Source organism: Garra rufa, chromosome 15 (assembly GCF_049309525.1).
Source record: "Garra rufa chromosome 15, GarRuf1.0, whole genome shotgun sequence".
In the NCBI taxonomy this organism is placed as follows: domain Eukaryota; kingdom Metazoa; phylum Chordata; class Actinopteri; order Cypriniformes; family Cyprinidae; genus Garra; species Garra rufa.
The window spans coordinates 36,022,366-36,044,483 of NC_133375.1; the positions used below are offsets into that span (position 1 = coordinate 36,022,366).

General features: G+C 35.8%; 1 protein-coding gene across 1 annotated transcript in view; it reads right to left on the reverse strand.

Annotated features, from left to right (window-relative positions):
* Window positions 1-528: 528 nt before the first annotated feature.
* plxna3 (plexin A3) overlaps window positions 529-22,118 on the reverse strand; it is a 199,168-nt gene continuing 177,578 nt past the window's right edge. Inside the window, exons 22-31 of the mRNA XM_073819872.1 lie at window positions 20,817-20,883; window positions 13,866-14,012; window positions 8,829-8,988; window positions 6,623-6,726; window positions 6,411-6,507; window positions 5,746-5,936; window positions 3,529-3,698; window positions 3,079-3,291; window positions 2,435-2,585; window positions 529-696 (exon numbers count right to left, since the gene is read on the reverse strand). Of these exons, the coding sequence (XP_073675973.1) occupies window positions 601-696; window positions 2,435-2,585; window positions 3,079-3,291; window positions 3,529-3,698; window positions 5,746-5,936; window positions 6,411-6,507; window positions 6,623-6,726; window positions 8,829-8,988; window positions 13,866-14,012; window positions 20,817-20,883 (1,396 nt within the window). The 3' untranslated portion in view covers window positions 529-600. The remainder of the gene's footprint in view (window positions 697-2,434; window positions 2,586-3,078; window positions 3,292-3,528; window positions 3,699-5,745; window positions 5,937-6,410; window positions 6,508-6,622; window positions 6,727-8,828; window positions 8,989-13,865; window positions 14,013-20,816; window positions 20,884-22,118) is intronic.

Consider the following 22,118-nt stretch of genomic DNA (forward strand, 5'->3'; position numbering starts at 1 on the left):
AAAAGGCGCTTTTATAGGTCTATGGCAATTTCGAGACGAGGAGGAGAAGGTTCCTCCCATTTTGCCCAGCCTCAACACTACCCACAATGCAGTTCTCCCCTAACGTTTGGTCTCCATTATTGATATAAATATCTTCATTTCCGGTAATGGAGCTTGTTGCACGATTGTGTTTTTGAGGCGTCTCTCGGAGGTCAATATGAGTTGTTTTCAGGTTACCCGCCGAATGCCACTATCTTGGCAATTTGGCTTCTGAGGCGACAGCACGTGCACCTTTCCTCAATGGAATGTATCTGATCCACAGTAGTCCGTGTTGAATAGTTTGCCGAGGTGAGCGGCGTTCGGCCTGGGCATTAGGGAGTGAGGGCGTTTGGGCGTACAGATTCTGGTCCAGAAAAGCATTGGGCTTCGTATGCTGTGCTGTGGTTCCTTTAGAGTTGATTGTCCAGTGTTTTAGCCTCACCTGCTAGCACAAGCCGTGGATGTTTTAACACGGGTCGGTCCGCCGGACTCTATCGATTCAGTCTCATTTCTCCCTCCCTCCCCCCAAAACCCCCTGAACGCTTCCCCTCCCGTCCCGTCCCGTCCAATCCGTCACCGCCCTCAGCTGCTGCCAGACATCAGGTTAATGGCTTGTTCCAGTTTGTGTCGTAGCTTGTGTTTGCGACAGTAACCGTCTCTGTCCAGCGCTGTCAAAATCTGAGAGAGGGGAAGAGAGGGAGAGGCCATTAACTGAAGGCCGAACCCATGTAATAATTCAATATTCGACGTCGTTCTGAGCGTGAGAGTTTGCGGACGCTCACTGGAGCTCGTAATGACAATGATAAATGACCTCATCAGATACGGCACCGCACATTCGTCAAGATCAAACCGTTAATACAGAAACAACATTTGCATTTCAATTCAGATCTCATGTGCATCTTTAAACTACCGTTATGGCAATTTGCAAGACCACCACCAGGATTTATGTTTCTTGTGATCTTACAAATTTTTTGATTTAAAGGCTTCTGCATGAATCACAGAAATGAGCTCTATGTAAGTTGTGTATATTAACAGTATGAATCCTATGAATTTCCTTTACTTTATACATACAAATTATATATATATATATATATATATATATAAAAAAAAAAAATCACATTTAATATTTATAGCTGAATTTATAAAAATGACTCTTTTCAAAAGTTTTCACACACTTGATTCTTAATACTGTGTTGTTACCTGAATGATCCACAGCTGTGTTTTTTGTTTAGTGATAGTTGTTCATGAGTCCCTTGTTTGTCCTGAACAGTTAAACTGCCCGCTGTTCTACACAAAAATCTTTCAGGTCCCACAAATTCTTTGGTTTTTCAGCTTTTTTGTGTATTTGAACCCTTTCCAACAATAACTGAATGATTTTGAGATTCATATTTTTCCACTGAAGACAACTGAGGGACTCGTATGCAACTATTACAGAAGGTTTAAACGCTCACTGATGCTCCAGAAAGAAAAACGATGCATTAAGAGTCGGGGGTGTAAACTTTTGAACAGAATGAAGATGTGTAATTTTTATTTTATTTTGATTAAATATCTTTTTTTTTTTTTCATTTAGTACTGCCCTTCAGAAGTTACAGAATAATCTTACATGTTTCCCAGAAGACAGAAGACCACCCCCAGCTCTTTCAGTTTCCTTCTGAAGCATCAGTTAGCATTTGAACCTTCTATAAGAGTTGCAGATGAGTCATTCAGTTGCCCTCAGTGTGAAAAGATGAATCTCAAAATCACACAGTCATTGTTGGAAAGGGTTCAAATACACAAAAATGCTGAAATACCAAAGAATTTGAGGGACCTGAAGGATTTTTTTGAAGAACAGCCGGCAGTTTATCTGTTCAGGACAAACAAGGGACTCATCTGTGGATCATTCAGGTAACAACACAGCATTAAGAATCAAGTGTATGTAAACTTTTGAACGGGGTCATTTTTATAAATTCAACTATTATTTTCTCTAGTGGACTATATGTTAACATCTTTTATGTGAAATATCTTAGGTCAGTACTACATAAAAAATAACATGCATTTTGTATGATCCCTCTTATTTTGGTAATATAATTAAAATAATTATCATTTTGCAAATTATGCAAGGTGTATGTAAACTTTTGACTTAAACTGTGTATATATATATATATATATATATATATATATATATATATATATATATATATATACACACACACATAGTATACTTATTGTTTAAAAATATGAAATTGGGTGTTGTTGCTTTGATATCTAACTGACTACTAGTTCAGCAGAGATGCCACTTAACTCACAAACTAAACAAAACAGCCACTTCATACTTTAAACCCCTCTAAACACTCGAGTCTTGCATGCTATCATGCTGGTATTCAGCATAGATGTGTAACGTTTAGAACGGGATGCAAAATAGAGCCGCAGGTCTCACCTCTTCCTTGTACTTGTTGATGTAGAAGTACAGTTCACTGAGCGCGCTCAGCGTGTTGAACTCGTTGCCATGGAGACGGGACTGCTCTACTAGATAGGCGTCCATGTCCTGATCGCTGATACTTGGCATCTTGCTGATGTCTCGGTAATATCTTGAAAACACACACACACACACACACACACACACACACACACACACACACATAAATCCCCTGGTTAAAAATCATCTACTTTGTATTGTAAATGAACAGTTTGGAGATAATCTACTGAAGAAAATGAAAACTAAACTGATGAATTTCAGCTTGTGCTGCCTAGTAAAAGACTGTAGGGCAAATTACTAATTAGTGGTGCCTACTAAGGCAAGTACATTATTGTTATTGCTTACAGGATATGAACAAATGCAATAAAAGTAGTTACCAACGAGCTTCAAAATATCTTTTATTGTGTTCAACAGAGTAAAGAAACTCATATGGGTTTGAAACAACTTGAAGGCGAGTAAATAATGACAGAATTGTCATTTTTGGGTGAACTAAAAATCAGTATCTTTGCACATTTTGAAGCTACAGTACAATCTTTTTAGATGTTTGATTACTAAGATATACCAATCAGATCAAGTCTGTGGTATTTTAAAGCATGTGTTAGTACCTCTCCACCCAGCTCTTGTAGTTGGGGATGTCTTTAGCGTAGAGGAGCTTGTTTGACGGAGAGTCTTTGCCCAGACGATGCTCAGACGTCGAGCAGGAGTCCATGAAGGTCTGGGCCACCACTGACAGACAGGCGTCTGTAATACTGTTCTTGTGGATGTCAAAGACGAACTGAGGGTTTTTTATCACGTTGACCCAAAACCGCAGAGGAAGGCTGGTTTAGAAACAAAGAGAGAGAGAGACAATAAAATCTGATTACATCCAAAAAGCTTTTTAGTGATTGTGGTCTGTATTGAATCGTACTAAAATGCATTACATTTCAATCGGTCTGAGAGCGTACTGCGTTCACTAAACAAATGGAACTGAACTGGCAACCCAGCAGGGCTTCAAAACAATCGAAACAGATGCTACAGAAAATGAGGTCAAAGACAGGAAGTGCTGGGTATCTCACCAGTTGCTCTTCCAGGTGTGCCGTACGTCCGGGTCGGTGATCTGTCTCTTGTCTGCCTGCTCATCCAGGAAATCAAACATGTATTTGATGGCCAGCGGGAGAGCGCTGCCGCGATGGGCCGTGCTGAACACAGTCTCAAAAAGATCGTCCACAAACTTCTGCAGTGTGCCCTAAAAACACCACACAACAGGGTTTATAACATGCTTCGGCTAAAACGTCTAGTGACACGTCAGGAGTATCTTAGGTACAAATTTTATTGGATAAAATGCTAATTGTGAGGTTCTGAATCTTTATTGTTATAGATATCAAATGATTTTTTAACTGATTGTTTCAACCTTTTAGAAGCAGTCAGCTTCATGTTGTGCAAATAGTTCATTGCAAAATGACATTTACTTATCTTATTCTTGCAACAAAACTGTACAGTTTAGAAGAATCATGTCTATTTCGGTTAGGGTGTGAACAGAGCAATTGTGGTTCATCTTCACCTTAGTTGAAAGCGAGCTGCTTTCATGTCCATTTAAAAAAAAAAAAAATGGTACAGTAATGTTCAGAAGTTTGTAATGAGAAAGGTTTTTGCTCACCAAGCCTGCATTTATTTGATTAAAAAAAACAGTAAAACTACTGTATGAAAGTCCGTTAAGAATTAAAAAAAGGTAATTGCGACATTTTATCTCACAATTTTGACTTTTTTCTCCCTCGCAATTGCAGGATACAAACTCGCAAATCTGACTTTTTTTTAATCAGAATTGTGTGATATAATCTTGCATTTCTGAGGAAAAAAAATTGCAAGATATGAAACTTACAATTTCAGAGATAAAAAAAAAATCACTTTTTTGGACAATTGCAAGTTAAGTCAGAATTGTGAGATATAAACTCCTTATACTGTAACATAACTCACAATTTTGAGTTGAAAAAAAAAAGTCAGAATTGCAAGATACAAACTCACAATTCCAGAAATAAAAAGTCAGAATTGTGAGTTTATATCTTCCAATTCTGACGCTGTAACTTGCAATTGCAAGTTTATCTCACAATTTTGAGAAAAAAAGTCAGAATTGTGAGTTTGTATCACGCAATTGTCAGAATTGTAAGATAAAATGTTTTTTTTTTTTTATCTCTCACAATTTTTACTTTTTAACTGTGTGATATAAACAAGCAATTCTGAGGGGGAAAAAATCAGAATAGCAAGATATGAAACTCGCAATTCCAGAGATAAAAACTCACTGACTTTTTGACACACAATTGCAAGTTGTGTCAGAACTGTGCAATATAAACTCATTATAACATAACTCACAACTGTTAGTTTATATCAGAATTGCGAGATCCAAACTCACAATTCCAGAGACAATTTTTTTTTCCCTCGCACAATTGTTAGTTATTAAGTCAGAATTGTGAGATATAAACTCATAACATAACTTGCAATTTCAAGTTTATATCTCACAATTCTGAGAAAAAAAGGCAGAATTGCAAAATACAAACTCACAATTCCAGAAATAAGAAAAATAAAAAGTTAGAACTGCGAGTTGATATCTCGCAATTCTGACGTTGTAACTCGCAATTGTGACTTTATCTTACAATTCTGAGATAAAATGTCGCAATTATATCTCACAGTTTTACCTTTTTAACTTGCAATGAGTGTTTATATCTCACAATTCTGAGAAAAAAGTCAGAATTGTGAAATTGTCTTATGCAATTGCAAGAAAATAAGGCAGAATTGTGAGATAAAATGACGCAATTATCGGTTTTATTCTTTATTCAGTGGCAGAAACAAGCTTCCATATTAAAACAGCAATACTGCGATTATTACAATTTTAAAAATAACTATTCTATTTGAATATATTTTAAAATGTAATTTATTACTGTGATGCAGAGCTCATTTTTCAGCAGCCATTACTCCAGTCTTTAGTGTCACATGATCCTTCAGAAAAATGTTATTATCAATTTTGAAAACTTCTATTTCCTTGATGACGTTTAAATAAATATATTTATTCATACATAACTCGCAATTTCAAGTTTATATCTCACAATTCTGAGAAAAAAGTCAGCATTGCAAAATACAAACTCACAATTCCAGAGACTTTTTTCTTGCACTATTGTGAGTTAAGTCAGAAATGCGAGATCCAAACTCGCAATTCCAGAAATAAAAAAATAAAAAGTTAGAATTGTGGGTTTATTGTTTTAAAAACACACTGTTATCTGTACAGGATGATGTTTATGTACCTTGGTAGCCAGTAGGCGTGTGAGGTAAATCTCAGACACCATCTTGCTCCCGCGGTCTCCCTCCCGCTGGTCTGCGTGCTCATGGTTCTTCACCAGGTGCCAGAGTTTGGTGCCTGTCTCCTGGTCAGGGGTGATCATGGGAGCCCTAGATCGAAGGCTGTCCGGACTACTAGATGTCCTCAGCAGGCTCTCTATGCACATGTGGATAAATACAATCCAAATTAGCACATACTAAGCACATCTGCTTCTTAACAATGCATTGCAGTCTGTACATCTAAACAGTTTCTGAATCATTATCTTCTTAATAGCTGTCTCGAAGCCTAGTGAGCCGAATCAACGTTTAGTGTCTACAAGTACAGATGTCTAAATAAACATCATTATGACTGAAATTGATTCTCTTGCAGTTAGTGACTGATTTCAGACACTGAGAGCATGTCTATGATATCAAGATTTGCGAGGTTTTGAAACACAGCCTACAGTATGAGCTTACACTAAATGACTTCAGCCAAGAAAGGCTGGAGAAAAGATCTTAGATTTCCCACTTGAGCCAAACATGCTGGATGTGGCATGACAGAAAACGGTGAAGGAATCCATGATATATTAAACAAACATGGCTAAAGCAGAAGATCATGTGGCGTAAAGCGATCCGAGAGACTGCGGCTTACCGTATCGACTGAGAGAGCGAGTGAACGTGAAGGAGTTGGCGATGTTGTAAGCGGATACTTGCTTCTGAACCAAAGCCACCAAAGACCCATCTGTCACCTGAGATGGAAAATGAGAACTATAAAAAAAGCATCTCCATTTTTGTGCAACACGCGACAAGCATTTGTAAATTTGCATAGCATAACGGAGCAGCTGCCAGGAAACGTTGTTTAACCTGGTAGTGCGCCAGTGTGTTCAATCTCTTCCAGTCGCTCTCGATCTTTGTGGTGACGTCTTCATCCTGGAGGATGATTCTGGTCAGTCGCCCCTGTCGCCATTCTGGAGAAGGACAAAGAATGATGGATGTGTTGGATGATGATGTTTCTGGAGTATCAAAGGTAGAAAACTTTTGCAGTGTTTTCTGTACTTTCTCTCTAATCGTCAACATGACCTCAAAATTGACCCTATTTACTGGTCTTGCTGTGCACAATTCACAAGTGCATGCTTTTCTTAAAGCAAAATTGTTTTCATAATCTTTCATCAAAAAATAATAACTGCCTAAAATGACAAAGATCACTCAGGTGGTGCAGAATTATATTAATAAAATAAAAAAAGTTTGTCAAGTTCAGTGCATTAGATAGACAGGGGAACAGACAAAACAGTAAACAATTAGATATAATTGTAGGTCAAATGACAGACAGACAGACAGACAGACAGACAGACAGACAGATAAACAGAACAACAGGTAGAACGATATAACGATAGACAGATAGATAGATAGATAGATAGAGCGACAGAACAATAGACATAATGACAGAACAATAGATAGGATGATAGATAGAATAGACAGACAGAATGATAGATAGAACAATAGATAAACAGAACGATAGAACGATAGATAGAATGATAGATAGAACGATAGATAGATAGAACGATAGACATAACAAAGAATGGTAGATAGAATGATAAACAGAACGATAGATAAACAACAATAGACAGATAGATACAACGATAAAATGATAGAACGACAGATAGAAAGACAGAATGATAGAACAATACAATGAAAGAATGATAAACAGAACAATAGAACAATAGGTATATAATAGAATGATAGACAGAACGATAAACATCAATAAAAAGAGCGAAAAGCAACGAAAGTCAGATATAGATAGAAAGATAGAATGATAGATTGAACGATAGAACAATAGACAGAGCGACAAAACAATAGACATAATGACAGAACAACAGATAGATAGACAGACAGACAGAGATAGATAGATAATAAAATGATAGAATGATAGATAGAAATATAGACAGAAAGACAGAATGATAGATAGAACAAAAGAATGACAGAACGATAAAATGAACACTAGGTAGAACGCTAGATAGATAGAACGATAAACAGAACGATAGATAAACAGAACGATAAACAGAATGATAGATAGAACGATAGGACGATGGATAGATAGAACGATAGATAGAACGATGGATAGATAGAACGATAGATAGAACGATAGAACTATAGAATGATAGATAGAACGATAGAACGATAAACAGAACGATAAACAGAACAATAGATAAACAGAAGGATAGATAAACAGAACGATAGATAGAAGAATAGATAGAACGATAGGACGATAGATAGAACGATAGATAGAACGATGGATAGATAGAACGATAGAATGATAGATAGAACGATAGAACGATAGAACTATAGAACGATAGATAGAATGATAGATAGAACTATAGAACTATAGAACGATAGAACGATAGATAGAACGATAGATAGAACGATGGATAGATAGAACGATAGAACGATAGATAGAACGATAGAACGATAGAACTATAGAACGATAGATAGAACGATAGATAGAACGATAGAACGATAGAACTATAGAACGATAGATAGAACGATAGATAGAACGATAGATAGAACGATAGAACGATAGATAGAACGATAGATAGAACGATAGATAGAACGATGGATAGAACGATGGATAGATAGAACGATAGAACGATAGATAGAATGATAGAACGATAGAACTATAGAACGATAGATAGAATGATAGATAGAACTATAGAACTATAGAACGATAGAACGATAGATAGAACGATGGATAGATAGAACGATAGAACGATAGATAGAACGATAGAACGATAGAACTATAGAACGATAGATAGAACGATAGATAGAACAATAGATAGAACGATAGAACTATAGAACGATAGATAGAATGATAGATAGAACTATAGAACTATAGAACGATAGCACGATAGATAGAACGATAGATAGAACGATAGAACGATAGAACTATAGAACGATAGATAGAACAATAGATAGAACGATAGAACTATAGAACGATAGATAGAACGATAGAACTATAGAACGATAGAATGATAGATAGAACGATAGATAGATAGATAGATAGATAGATCTTTACCCAGGTCCATGTCGTCAGCCTGTGGCCGTTGTGAGTACGGGATGCCTTTGTAAACAGCATCTAGCAGCTTGTCCTTCACCTGAGTGATTGTGTCACAGTTTAGCACCTTAACAGGGATTTCTGTACCGGCCTCTCCCTCCGGAGGAATACACATGAGCGTCTGAAACAGAGCAACACAAAGATCCGGGATATTATTAGCAACATTGATTGACAAAATGACCAGCAAAGACGTAAAAACACGACTCCATTAAAATCTAGTATGCAGACCACATAGTAACGTACACATGGAGGGTGTGGAAAGGTCAAGGCACATTTTATTATACACAGTGGGAGATGGGAGCTTTATTTGGCCCGGCTCTGCCAGCATATCAAAGATTGATCGGGATCCTGTTTCAAGCTTCGGCCTGATTTATCATAATAGCCATCTCAACTTTAACTGCTGTGTCAATGGTGAAATATTTATCCGCCTGCAAAGCGGTATTCGGAATATGTGAAACACGCAGGTTTTGATAAAACGGTCACAGATCGATAAAAACAAACGGCAAGAGGCGATTGATCCGGCCACAAACAAGGATTCATGTGACATGTCTGAAGGTAAAAGATACTTCAGGCTGAAGTGTGTAATCCTTTTGATATTAAAACACTCAGTTTAATATGCAGAGACAACTCTAAGAAAATCATTTATAGGTTAATTTCCCTCTAAAGTGTAAACACCATTTCTGTCGTGCCAGCAAAATATTGATCCGTTTGCTTTTAGCATCTTGACCAACATAGCAACACTGACTCAACCAATGGTGTGACTTTAGAGGCAGGACTGTTTGTTTGATAGACCAATGACAGAATGAATTGTTCAGCAGAAAGTTCAGGGAAAAGTAAATAAATTGATGAACAAATAAGTTAGTTAATGACAGACATTTGGCATTATTACACTTTCAAGTGCAAACAAAATATTGATCGGTTTGTTTTTAGCATCCTGACTAACATAGCAACACTGATTCAACCAATGGCGTGACTTTGGGGGTGGGGCTGTTTGTTTGACTGACCAATGATAGACAAGGAAGTGCTCAATAGAAAGTTCAGGGAAAATTAAATAAATTAATTTACAAGTCAGTTAAAATGTACATAATCTGACATTATTAGTTTTAAATGATAACACAATATTGATCTGTTTGTTTTTAGCATCATGACCAGCATAGCAACACTGACTCAACCAAATGGTGTGACTTTGGGGGCGGGACTATTTGTTTGACTGACCAATGATAGACAAGAAAGTGTTCAGCAGAAAGTTCAGGGAAAAGTAAATAAATTGATAAACAAATAAGTTAGTTAATGTACAGACATTTGACATTATTACACTTAAGTGCAAATTAAATATTGATCTGTTTGTTTTTAGCATCCTGACTAACATAGCAACACTGATTCAACCAATGGCGTGACTTTTGGGGTGGGGCTATTTGTTTGACTGACCAATATAGACAAGGAAGTGCTCAACAGAAAGTTCAGGGAAAAAAGTAAATAAATTAATGAGCAAATAAGTTAAAATGTACAGAATTTGACATTATTACTGTTCTAAGTGCTAACAAAATATTTATCTTTGTTTTTAGCAGCCCAACAACATAGCAACTCTGACTCAACCAATGGCGTGAGTTTGGGGGTGGGAATATTGGTTTGCCATTAAAAGATAAGGAAGTGTTTAGCAGCTAGTTCAAAAAAAAGGTAATTAAAAAAAAGTAATTAAATTAATGAGCAAATAATTTGAAATTCACAGAATTTGACATTATTACTGTTCCGAGCACTAACAAAATATTGATCTGCTTGTTTTTAGCATCTGGACCAACATAGAAACACTGACTCAACCAATTGCATGACTTTGGGGGTGGGGCTATTTTTTTGCCTGACCAATGACAGATGAGGAAGTGTTCAGGAAAAAAATACATTAAAACTTACAGAATTTGACATTTGTTTCAAGCTGCTTTCTTAACAATGGTCCGAAATCATAAAACAGACAGTTTCTAAAATAATAAACCATGGTATTATGTTCAAATAAAACCATAGTACTTTTAATACTTCTGAAGTTTTAGTGTATGAATGTACTGTACCTAATTTTTGCCATAGCTACTATGGTAAATCCTTCATAAAGCTATAAAACCTTCATACAGCTCTACAGCCTTGATCAAATAAATAAGACAAGCTGTAGAATGTGTGCATCAGCTCATTTATGCAGCCAGTAACATAAGCGAAATCATAAAAAACAGCCCTCAGCACTTACCAAGTGAGTAACACATACATATAACAGCTTCATAAACAGGCCGGCGAGTTACATTAAAGAGCCGCGCGTTTATTATGAAGCCGATGCATTGATATATCTCTATTCACACCGTGACAACAGTCCATATAAATTCACGAGAAGACCTTTTGTGCGCACGGGCCGCGTTAATCGTGTGATTAAAACAATGCAGCTGGCACTGTTGCGCGACTGTGCATCCGTAATCGCGGCTACTCGCTGATCATTAGCTCATGGCAATTCCTCCCCTCCAGCCGCGGCTCACACGCGAAGAGTTTGTGATTAAAACCCAATTACACAGTAAATTACGGAATTCTCCCGGAGACGGAGCCCAGCTATATTTAGGACATCCGACGTCGGTTTAGGAACGGGATTGGGTTGAAACTCGGAGCTTGGAGGAAATAAGGGTTTTACGAAAGCTTAACACCATGAAGATCAGTTCTAGTCTCTGGCTGTGTGTATGTACGTGTGAAGATGAGAGTGTGTAAAGGTGACTTTAGTGTGTCCTTTAGCACGTGTTCACACACCCACAGGCAGACTTCCTGGCACAACTGAGCTGTTTAATGCTTAAAGGCAGAGTAAATACTCTATCCACTGAAATATACTGGAGAAATGAACTATCATACGCCGCGGCCTAAATTGTCATTATTTTATTAATTATCAACTCCATTTAAATGAACATTAGGGATATATATAAAAACTAATGATTGATGCTTAAATCTGCCAATGAAATTTGAATATATTGATTACAGAATTTAATAAACCAGTTATTATTACTATTGTGGCCCCAATATTAAAATTCTGGTAAGCAGGCAAGTAAATAAATAAATACATAAAATACCTATATATGGTAGTAATATTATATATATTATATATTACATAACATAACTACTATGGTGGCACCAATAAAAAAAATTCTGGCTGATACCTAAATAAATATTTTATTTTAATATTACATACATAGCATTATTATTACAATTATTAGAATCATAATATATATATATTTACATATGATGATACTATATAATATTACAATTCTGGCTGACACTTAAATATTTTTTCTTATTATGTAAATATTATTATTATTATTATATAATACATATTAATAATACACACTGACACATTATGATAATAACATATAATATAACAAAAATTTAGCTGATACCTAATCACCTAAATTTCTTATTATGTACATATTTTTTTTCTTATTATCATTATTAGAATCTTATATAATATAATATAATAATAATAATAATAATAATAATAATAATAATAATAATATATACTGGCAAACAATAATAAATTCTAGCTGATATCTAAGTACATTTTTCCCTTATTTTGTACATTTTAGTGTTATTATTATTATTATATATAATATACATCAATAATATATATTGACATATAACATTATTATAATATATATAATACATATTAATAATATATATTGACATGATAATAATATATAATATTAGAATTCTGGCTGATTACTAAATAAATATTCTTTTTCCTTATTATGTACATATTATAGTTATATATAATATACATTAATAATCTAAACTGACATATGATAATAATATATAATATATTAAAATATAAATGCAGTGGTGGCACAAATCTTAAAATTCGAGACAATTTTTAAATAAATGTTTTATTATTATGTACATAGCATTAATTACAATTCCTCTTATAAAATGTAGAATAATATGTAATAAGATAGCTAATATATATTATCTATAATAATAATAATTATAATACTAATAAAAAAAATTCTATATGATCTGGTTTAAAAATATATAGAATTAAATTAATTCTAACAAATAAAAAAGTTCTAAAAGCTACAAGTGAATTTCACCATCAAAATTGTACTAGAGACGGATGACTGCAAAGACTACCTAAACGCAACAATATGGCGGAAACAAGCATCCAATAAGCAAAGCTGAACCGACCAATCAGCATTCAGAACTGGAACAACCTAATTAATAATTCATGATGTGTCGCATTATTTAACAAAGACCCGAAACAAGGGCAAATATTTACACTCCTAATGAATATATCAACATACACGCTGTGTTACAGGTGAGCCTGACCTTTTCTGACGGCCCCTAGGGGCCTCTCTTTAGGGTTGACAGCTAAGACAGCTGAATAACTGTTCCACAAAAATCGATTCCCTTAAGCTGATCTATCCTGAATACTGTGGAATTGATGAGCTGTCCTGTAGCTTTAACTACCACTGAGGAGCCATAGATTAAAGCTCATTCATCGGTCGCCTCGTATTGTTCCATTTAAAATCAATGCACAGAACTCTGTCGGCGCAGACAGTAAATATGCTCTTTTGTGTAGTCATGTTTGTGTATGCGAGAGACCGAGAGTGTAAATCAGCCGCTGTATTTCCCGGCTGTCTGCCGAGATAAATGAGGAGCATTGGGGTTGTTTTATGAGTGCCATGATAAATTCTCAGGTTTGTTTCAGTCATTACAAGCTCTGATCAGGTCGTTGTTTGTTTCTGCTCAATCTTTGACAAACCCTACTCTCAAAAGTCATGTTATAACTTACTCTACTTCAAAATATGGACAAAAATATAATAGTACACTAAAACCACACTGGTATTAGTATTAATAGATATAATTTCTAGCCTAGTCCTTTTCAAACATATATTTGAGCTGAAGTCCAACACTTGTGGTCTTCAATGAGGCTGGGAGACAGGAAGAGGGATTATGGGATACGTGAGAGAGCGTCACCAAGGGAACACTGACCAGCTGCTTGTAGTCGATTTGCTGTCGGATGAGTTTGTCTTCGCTCAGGGAGTATCTGGCCTCTCCTGTGATGGCGTCTATGGGACCTTTTTCCATCTGCTGCTTTATAGCACAGTAAAGCATAAACAGAGGCTCGCCAGCACACTCCTGCACACACAGAGAAAGAGAGAGAGAGAGAGGTCATATTCTACACTTTTAGCATTTTATTTTCTCCCCAAAGTCCACTTATAATGTTAGTCAAGGTTTCTTGCAACAAAGTTTTATGTGATCATTTCCCACCATCTCACTGACCCATTGAATTTCACAGGCTGTTATTGCTACTGTACCTTTAAGACCTCTGTATAAATAAATATATCTGTTACGATTGGCTAAGTAATGCATTCTGGTTAATGCATTCTCACACATTGTCCATAAAAAATACTGAGCTCATTAACTCATTAGCTATTTTATAGTGTTTCATGAAGCAGAAATAGTCATATTTATACATTTAGTCAGAACGAACACATTCAAATTGACCAAAAGTGACAATAAAGACTTCTATAGTGCTGCAAAACATGTTTTGTTGTGGATTATTTGTGACCCTGGACCACAAAGCCAGTCGTAAGGGTCAATTTTTTTGAAATTGAGATTTATACATCATTGAAAGCTGAATAAATAAGCTTTCCGATTGATGTATGGTTTGTTAGGGCAATATTTGGCAGAGATACAGCTATTTGAAAATCTGTTTTCTGAGAGTGGCAAAAAAAATCTAAATATTGAGAAAATCGCCTTTAAAGTTGTCCAAATGAAGTTCTTAGCAATGCATAGTACTAATCAAAAATTAAGTTTTGATATATTTACGGTAGGATCTTAACTTGACATCCTAATGATTTTGGATAATGAATTTTATTATTATAATACTGAAAAAATCTAATATTAAATGCGTATAATCAAATATTAGGCGACACAACTGCGTTCAAAATTGATCATAATTAAAAATGTTTCTTAAGCAGCAACTCAGAATATTAGAATGATTTTTGAAGGATCATGTGACACTGAAGATTGGAATAATGATGCTGAAAATTCAGCTTTACATCACAGGAATAAATTACATTTTAAAATATAGTCAAATAGAAAATGGATATTTTTAAATGGAAATAATATTTACTGTTTTGCTGCATTTATGAACAAATAAATGCAGCCTTTGTAAGAAGAAGAGACTTTCAGAAACATTACAAAAAAATATCACTGACCCCTAACTTTTGAAAAGCAACATACACTTACATAAAAACTATAGATCCCAACACCATATAAACTCAGAATTGAAAGAAAGTCAAAATTTTGACCCTTTTTTTCTCAGAATTGTATGTTATAATCGTAATTGTGGGAAATAGTCAGAATTGCGATATAAACTCGTAATTCTGACTTTTTTCTCAGAATTGCGTGATGTAAACTTGCAACTGTGAGAAATAAAGTCAGAATTGCGATAGAAACTCGTAATTTTGACTTTCTCTCAGAATCGCATTTAACAAAATGGCGAGAAATAAAGTCAGAATTTTGAGATGTAAACTCGCAATTGCAAGACAGTCAGAAGTGCAAAAATATACAGATAATTTACTCACCCCCTTGTCATCCCAGACTTTTGTGACTTTCTCTCTTCAGTCGATAAGAAATTATGCTTCTTGAGGAAAAAGAATTAGGAATTATCTCCATATAATGGTTGTCAATGGTGCCCCCGAGTTTGAACTTCCAAAATGCAGTTTAAATGCAGCTTTAAATGATCCCACCCGAGGAAGAAGGGTCTTATCCAGCAAAATGATCGGTCATTTTTGAAACAAATTGACAATTTATATACTTTTTAACCTCAAACGCTCATCTTGTCTAGGTCTGTGTGATCTCTCTTTTTCTGGCCAATACAGTTAGGGAATGTCGAAAAACTCCCATCTTAATTTCTTCCCCAACATTAAAATCATTCTAAATCACTGCAGAAGTACTAACCCAGTGTTTACAATGTGAACATGCAAAGTTGATCAAATGCCCTTTACAAAAAAATAAGGTAAAACAGCAATGTAGGACGATTTTGTCATTGAAAAAGAAAACGAGACAAGAGTTTTTTGACATACCCTAACTGTATTGACCACATTGAACTGGAAAAAAACAAAGGACTCACGAAGACAAGCGCTTGAGGTATCTTAAAGTATATAAATGTTAAATTTTTTTTTTCAAAAACGACCTAAATAAGACCCTACTTCATTGGCTGGGATCATTTACAGCCATTTGAAGCTGTATTTAAACTGCATTTTGGAAGTTTAAACTTGGGGGCATTATTGAAATCCATTATATGGAGATAAGAAACATAATTTCTCATCGACTGAAGAAAGAAAGACATGAACATCTTGGATGACAAGGGGGTGAGTACATCATCTGTACATTTTTGTTCTGGAAGTGGACTTTCAGAATCCCAAAACCAATACATTCACTATAGAAAATCACAGACATCCACTGTTAATAATTTTAATAATAGAATTAAAAAGAAAACAAAAATAGTGCTTACATCTTATAAGCAGAAGCTTTGTGTTGTGAACATTTTAGTATGTCTGTGTAGAACCTCAGCGCTTTTATTTCCAAAAGAGCAAGAAAATCATGTTTTCCATTACATGTCTCCTTTAAAACCTTTTACCTTTAAAGAACACGCTAAAGAACTCAAGACGACTTCCTGCGCAAAATACCACAGAACATCAATTCAATAAAATCACAACGAGCTGCAATTTTCACACACTTCGAAAACGCCTAATTGCACCTTTAAATACAGAGGGGGAAAAGCAATGAAAGGAGACAGAAAAGACATATTCTGACCAAAAGGAAGCGAAAAGGAGGAACAAGGCGGCGAGCGTGCAGAGAAAGAAAGCGCGGCCGTGAGAATGAGAGACGCGTCCGATCACGGTTCTTTTCAGATGGCATTTGTGAAGTATGGAGAAGTCTCCAATTACCCACTTAAAAGCGTTTGATGACTAAACAGCGATACTGAGGGGAGGCTATTATTTAGTTCTTAGGCGAGATCAGCTTGACATTATTAATTACAGCATGACATCCTGAATCACACTCTTCCAACGCAGGCGGAGAGGGTTACCCAGCATCCATTGCACGCCTAACAGCAAGTAATTCTAAACAACTAGCCTCCGAACTCTATGTCAAATGCGTTTAGTCTTAATATATACATCAGATCCTCATCTTTCTAATGCTTTTAGAGGCTGTCAGCGTTCTGGCTTCGTCTGCTATTCATAGTCTGCCCGTTAGTCCCTGTTATGACACAACAGATGTGTGTCACGGGATCCCTGCCAGGTCTCGCTAACGGACACGTTTGAGCGGAGAATTCACACGGTTTAAGGTATGCAGAGTAAACGCAGATGACATGAACCGACAGCACAAGAGGAAGCCCTAAATATCTCTTAACTAATGTTTATGTGACCCTTGTCAGGTTAGTTTAGCCTAAAAAGAAAATTCTGTCATCACCTATACAGCCTGAGTTCGTTCCAAACTGTTCAGAAGCCTGTTTCCGCCACTAAATAGAAAATAAAAAAGGTAATTGTGACTTTTTATCTCACAGTTCTGACTTCAGTTCTGCGTAAAATAAACTTGCAATTTTGACTTTTTTTCTCAACTGTGAGATATAAACTCAAAATTGTGAGTTGTAAAGTAAATTGAGAAAAAACTCGAAATTCTGACTTTTTTTCTCAGAATTGCATGACATAAACTTGTAGCTGTGAGAAATACAGTCAGAATTGCAAGATACATATTCTTTTTTTTCTCGGAATTGTGTGATATACACTTTCAAATTGTAAGAAATAAAGCCAGAATTTTGAGATATAAATTCGTAATTCTGACTTTTTTTCTCAGAGTTGTGATATAAACTCTCAATTGTGAGAAATAAAGTCAGAAGTGTGATATAACCTTGTAATTCTGACTTTTTTTTTTCCGGAACCGAGTGATATAAACTTGCAATTGCGAGAACTAGAGTCAAAATTTTGTGATATAAACTTGCAATTGCGTGAAATAAAGTCAGAATTGCAAGATATGCAAGATATAAATTGTAATTCTAACTTTATTCTCAAAATTGTGTGATGTAAACTCACAACTGCGAGAAATAAAGTCAAAATTTCAAGATATAAACTCGTAATTTAGACTTTTAAAATGGCAAGAAATAACGTCAGAATTTTAAGATAGAAACTAGATTAAAAACTTACATTCTGAGAAAGTCAAAAATGCAAGTCACAAATGTGACAAATAAGATCTGAATTGTGAGATATAAACTCGTAATTCTGACTTTTTTCTCAGAGTTGTGATATAAACTTACAATTGCGAGAAATAAAGTCAGAAGTGTGATATAAACTCATAATTCGGACTTTTCTTTCCGGAATTGAGTGATATAAACTTGCAGTTGTGAGAAATAAAGTCAGAATTTCCTGACGTAAACTCGCAATTACGAGTTATAACGCCAGAATTTTGAGATATAAACTCGTAATTCTGACTTTTTTTCTCAGAGTTGTGATATAAACTCTCAATTGTGAGAAATAAAGTCAGAAGTGTCATATAAACTCGTAATTCTGACTTTTTTTTCTCGGAATTGTGTGATATACACTTTCAAATTGTAAGAAATAAAGTCAGAATTTTGAGTTAAAAAGCCAGAATTTTGAGATATAAACTCGCAATTCTGACTTTTTTTTCTCAGAATTGTGATATAAACTCTCAATTGTGAGAAATAAAGTCAGAAGTGTGATATAACCTCGTAATTCTGACTTTTTTTTCTCGGAATTGTGTGATATAAACTTGCAGTTGCGAGAAATAAAGTCAGAATTTCCTGACGTAAACTCGCAATTACGAGTTATAACGCCAGAATTTTGAGATATAAACTCGTAATTCTGACTTTTTTTTCTCAGAATTGTGATAGAAACTCTCAATTGTGAGAAATAAAGTCAGAAGTGTGATATAACCTCGTAATTCTGACTTTTTTTCAGGAACTGAGTGATATAAACTTGCAATTGCGAGAAATAGAGTCAAAATTTTGTGATATAAACTTGCAATTGCGTGAAATAAAGTCAGAATTGCAAGATATAAATTGTAATTCTAACTTTGTTCTCAAAATTGTGTGATGTAAACTCACAACTGTGAGAAATAAAGTCAAAATTTCAAGATATAAACTCGTAATTTAGACTTTTAAAATGGCAAGAAATAACGTCAGAATTTTAAGATAGAAACTAGATAAAAACTTGCATTTTTGACTTTCTCAGAATGTAAGTCACAAATGTGACAAATAAGATCTGAATTGTGAGATATAAACTCGTAATTCTGACTTTTTTTCTCAGAATTGCATGTAAACTTGCAATTGTGAAAAATAGTCAAAACTCATTGATTTATAGTCAGTTTTGCATGATATGAACTCAATTGCGAGAAAAAAAGAATTGCAAGAAAAAAGGATTTTTATATCATGCAAAACTGACTTTAAAATCGCAGCTGTGAAGTAAACTCACAATTGTGTGAAATAAAGTTAGAATTTCAAGATAAAAACCTACAGTTCTGACTTTTTTCTCGCAATTTTGCCTTTTTTTCCGCAATTGAGAGTTTATATAATGCAAATCTAACTATGAATCATAGCTGCGAGTTTGTCACATTCTGAGAAAAAAAGACAATTGTGCGATAAAAAGTATCAAAAATATAAAAAGTATGATCTTTTTTATTGTTTATTCAGTTAAGCGCCAAAAAGAATAGAATAGAATAAAACAAAACATAAATAAATAAAAAATAAACAACTAATAACATCATAAATCACCATAGTACTAGTACAGAAGACTATGCACAACTAAAATGTTCATGTAAAATGTCTTCCAATCTTGCTGAAGTTGCTACAGTTTGTTGGGTTTTGGTTGGTGATTCAGAAGTGAATCCAAACCAGGTTAGAAAATGTTTTATCATATTTTTTCTTGGTTATGCTCTAGAAAACACTAAAGGAACGGTCCATTTAATTATCCTGCAAATATGATGGGAACGCTAGTTTTGAATGTTCTCTGAATGTTCTGAAACAAGAAGTGACGTTTAATAAAATATCCAACTAAAACAGAAAAAGGCTTTCCATAAACAATGTATGAAATATGCTAATGTTACGAGAATGTTTTCAAAGACAACACAACTTTGAATGAAAATTGTGTTAAGGTTACTGGAAGAACATCAGTATAAAGCTTAGAGAAAACCTTGCCAGAAAGTTCTGTGAATGTTCACTGGGTAAATGTTCTATATCCTATTAGCCTTAAAGTGAAGCCCAAAACAAACATTTGTAAATAAGATAATGTACACAACATAAATGAACAGCACATATAAACATACTAAATGTTTTGGCTCATGATATATATGAATTAAGTACACACCCAGGCAGTGCAACAGAGCCATACCAAGAAGGCATTTCGTAGTAATTACTCCTAGAGGCCTGTATGGTGGCCAAAACACTTTAACATCTGCACTGATGGGACGTAAAGACACCGGGCGGCCGGCCAGCGCTACATTCCGCAGGGCGATTCCAGCCCTGAATGCACAAAGGGCCTGATGTTCCCGCCCTTAGCGCTAATAGCCATCTCAGTCTGCTTTAGTCTAATTCGGCCACGTTTGGGTCATCTCGGTGAACTCTGGAACACCTGACAGGATGTGGGATTGAGCAAGTGCCCTCACGGCCTCCACGCGGCGAATTTCAGGGCTGGGCGGAAGCCGTGGCTTATCTGGAGCGTAGGCTTTAGCGAGATTTATTAGCAGGCTTTGCGCGGTGAGTCAGGCTGTCAAAAACGTCAGCGCGCCAAAAAATCTTGTCGCAAACAAGATGCTAGTTAGCCAGAGAGAAGTTTGAGGTTGTTGCTCAATTTCACATGGGACTTTGCAGAACACATTATTAAAATTGACTCAATGTTTATGGTAGAAAACATCACAAACCTTGAGGAAGCGGTGCAGGAGGAATGTGAACCAGTTAGTGAGCATCTTCTCAGCCACAGACTCAGTTCTGCAAAAACAAATGCAATCCATAAGTGCTAAATATCCTGTGTGGTTGCTAGGGTGTTCTGAACGGTTGCTATGGTGTTGCTAGGTGGTTGTTAAGGTGTTCTGAATGTCTTTTTTTAACATATTGCTATGTAATTGCTGTTTGCGAGGGCATTGCTAACCAATTACTAAAGAGTTTTGTGTAGTTGCTTGGGCATTGCTAGGTGGTTGCTAGGGCGTTGCTAAGCAGCTGGTAAGGTGTTTAGGGAGTTGTAGGGCCTTACTATGTGGTTGATTAGGAATTTTAGGTCTTTTTTGCATGCTGCTTTGGTGCTGTATAGTGGTGTACGATGTTCTGAGTGGTTTATAGGGGGTTGCTATACAGCTGCTAAGGTGTTGTGGGGGTTGCAGGGCCTTTCTATAAAGTTGATTAGGATGTCTGGGTATTTTTTGCATGGCACTATGTGGTTGCGTAGTGTGGTAATGCGTTATAGGTGGATTCAGGGAGTTGCTAGGGAGCTGTTAAGGTGTTTAAGGGGTTTTATGGCCTTACTATGTGGTTGATAAAGTTTTCTGTGTGTTTTTTGCATGCTGCTATGTGGTTGTGTAGTTTTGTAAAGTATTTTGAGTGGTTTCTAGAGTGTTGCTATGCAGCTGTTAAGGTGTTTAGGGGGTTGTAGGGCCTAGCTATGTGGATGATCAGGTTTTCTGTGTGTTTTGTGTGGTTGTGTAGTGTTGTAAGGTGTTCGGTGTGGTTTTTAGGGTGTTGCTATGTAGTTGCTAAGGTGCTCTAGGGGTTGCTAGGGTGTTGCTATGCCGCTATTAAGTCGTTTAGGGGGGTTGAAGGGCCTTACTATGGTGGATAATAAGGGTGTGTTTTACATGCTGCTATGCGGCTGTGTAGTGTTGTAAGGTGTTCTGAGTGGTTTCTAAGGGGTTGCTATGCAGATGCTAATGTGTTCTGGGGGTTGCTAGGGCGTTGATATCCTGAAATGAAGTCATTTATGGTGTTGTATGGCCTTGCTATGTGGCTGATAAGGTTTTCTGGGTTCCTGTTTTTTGCAAGCTGCTATGAGGTTGCATAGTGTTGTAAGGTGCTCTGAGTGGTTTCTATGGCGTTGCTATGCAGCTGGTACAGTGTTTATGGGGTTTTATGGCCTTGCTATGTGGCTGATAATGTTTTCTGGGTGTTTTTGTATGCTGCTATGAGGTTGCACAGTGTTGTAAGGTGCTCTGAGTGGTTTCTAGGGTGTTGCG